A 2,312-nucleotide genomic window follows, 5' to 3' on the forward strand; every position below is an offset into this window, starting at 1 on the left:
TAGGACTGCCTTGTCGTTGAATTGAACGGACGTGCCTTCAAACATAGTTCCCCAAAAGACGCCCAATATAGATGACATAATATTTATTCTCTAACTCCTTAAAAAGGACCACAACCCGCATGGTCGAAACGTCGGAATAAAATAAAACATCTGCCAGCCAAAGTCGTGTAACAATTCTTCTTACTGCTAATCAACTACTGGCGATTCGCACTCTTGTAGTTACGTTGCAGCTTACATTACAGCAATGTTGCAATATTGTAGCAATGTTATTGCAGTGTAACTACAAGGTTTGTGCTGTATGGGCGCTGACGAAAAAGTAGTTATGGTGTCTCGGTTTTACTGCCTCTATTTTACATAAAAAGTAAACCAAAAAATATTTTTTTTTACCTTAAAGACATGTTAAATACATACCCACATTTGACTTTTGTATATATTTTGTTATATTTCTTAAAAAATCAACAAAAATGACATTAATTTTGACCCGTTCAAGATGGCCTAACATCTTAAAGCCATATATTTGCGTTGGATTAGAAGTGCTCTGTCAGATAGTCCTTTTTTAAATAGACATAGAGTACAATTGGAAATTTTTTTTTAATACGACATTTTACGGATAATCTTGTACAAGTTCACGTAATATAATTGCTTGAACGTCTTTATTCTGCATTTCATTATTTGGTACAGGTAATTTTACGAACAATTAGAATTATCGAAAAATGTATATTTCAAATACACCCTTAAGCAACAGGCGACGGTTTTTGTACATATGCTATTAGCAGGTCATATCGCATCATTATACGTTCTTCTTGGCTGTTTTCGCTTTTCAGTGGGATAAAATCAGTCTGGTTTATTATTTCGCTCATCAGATGATCTATGAATTCGTCTTTCAGATCATCGGGTATTCTCTTGATGAAAGGATTAATGGCGTACACATGGCCTGCAAAAAGTACAATATGATTTCAACTTGAACAAACGAGCACCGAGAGACACATTTTGTTGAATGAAACAAAATTTAGTGGACTCAACTGAATTGCTTGTTTGGATATGTGCAAACAAATCTTTCAGTTGATACAACGAAAAAAATTTTGTTGGAAAATTTGGTTATATCAAACACACATATTTGGTTGAGTGAACATGCGCAGAATCCTCTTGTAATATTCAACTGAACGATTTAGTTCACGCAACAAGCACAATTATTTAGGACGTGATTAGATAGACGAGTTTGTTATCTCAACCATAAAGTTTTGTTCAGATAAACAACTCATAGACACAAAATAGTTAGTTGTTGTAACATTTCACTTTTTTCAACAACATATTTTTCGTTTCATACAACCAAATTACATGTTCAGTCAATAAAATAATTCAATCAAATTATTTCGTTTCATTCAACAAAATGGACCTCTCAGTGAAGAGACGAAGAATCTGAATTCAGTCGCGACTATTAACAATTTAATTTATTCTTATGCGTTTTCTACAGATAGACAATAACTTGTCTTATCATTCAGTATCTTACTTTTGAGACTCTGTCTACTGTACTGGAAACTTTTCTCCCTTTTGCTGCAGTGCAGAATTTCAAAGCCAACGGTCTCCAACATCTTTCGTAGGCTCGCTCTGATATCTTTACACTTCCTTCTTTGAAAATATGGCACATAACGGCGCGCATCCTTTGAAGAAACGAACACAGAGGCATTTGACTTTAATTTTTACATTATTGTGCGTTACAGCTATTTCAGCCATTAGTACCTCGAGATAAGATTCGTATCGTGGATTCTGCTTCAGCAGTAAGTACGCATTAAACCCGCAATGGTATCCCGCAAACATCACAAGTGCTTTTCCATTTGGCTGCAGCAGCTTGTAAATATTCTCGAAGGCGCGCCTAAATTTGGTAGCTTATCGTTAGTTAGAAAAATCGTACGCGAAACAAACATTTATCCTCATCTTGATCAAGCGCTTGCTAATATAAATATATTCGTACAATTTATTTCTAACAACATCCAAAGGAAACAAATAAAGTTAGTTCAGGTCCTTTACGACATAAATCAAGTGGAAACGAGAACGCAAAGTGAAGGTAGCTCCTCTTGCTCGGACCTAAGTAATAATTTGACGTTCTCGTTTCCATTTGATTTACATCCAAATTAATCGTGGACATTTTTCGAGTTCATTTGCGAAAGCTTTACTTCTTCGACACCCAAAAAAAAGTATTCTATTTTTGAGTGGTTCCCTCTTGATTTTAAAGGATTTTCCTATGAAATACGGTCTCAAGAAGATACTCTAAAATCTAGAGGAATATCCTATAACTCTGAGGCATGAAATTT

The 2,312-nt window shown here is 34.9% G+C and overlaps 1 protein-coding gene across 3 annotated transcripts in view; it reads right to left on the minus strand.

Moving 5' to 3' along the window:
• Positions 1–634: 634 nt before the first annotated feature.
• LOC105564253 overlaps positions 635–2,312 on the minus strand; it is a 5,308-nt gene continuing 3,630 nt past the window's right edge. For all 3 annotated transcript variants that reach the window (XM_012016496.1, XM_012016495.1, XM_012016494.1), the window contains exons 4-6: positions 1,741–1,873; positions 1,511–1,661; positions 635–934 (exon numbers count right to left, since the gene is read on the minus strand). In XM_012016496.1, coding sequence (XP_011871886.1) covers positions 735–934; positions 1,511–1,661; positions 1,741–1,873 — 484 coding nt within the window. In that variant the 3' untranslated portion in view covers positions 635–734. The remainder of the gene's footprint in view (positions 935–1,510; positions 1,662–1,740; positions 1,874–2,312) is intronic.

The sequence above is a fragment of the Vollenhovia emeryi genome, unplaced genomic scaffold (assembly GCF_000949405.1).
Source record: "Vollenhovia emeryi isolate VEMERY1.0 unplaced genomic scaffold, V.emery_V1.0 DF939167.1, whole genome shotgun sequence".
NCBI lineage: Eukaryota > Metazoa > Arthropoda > Insecta > Hymenoptera > Formicidae > Vollenhovia > Vollenhovia emeryi.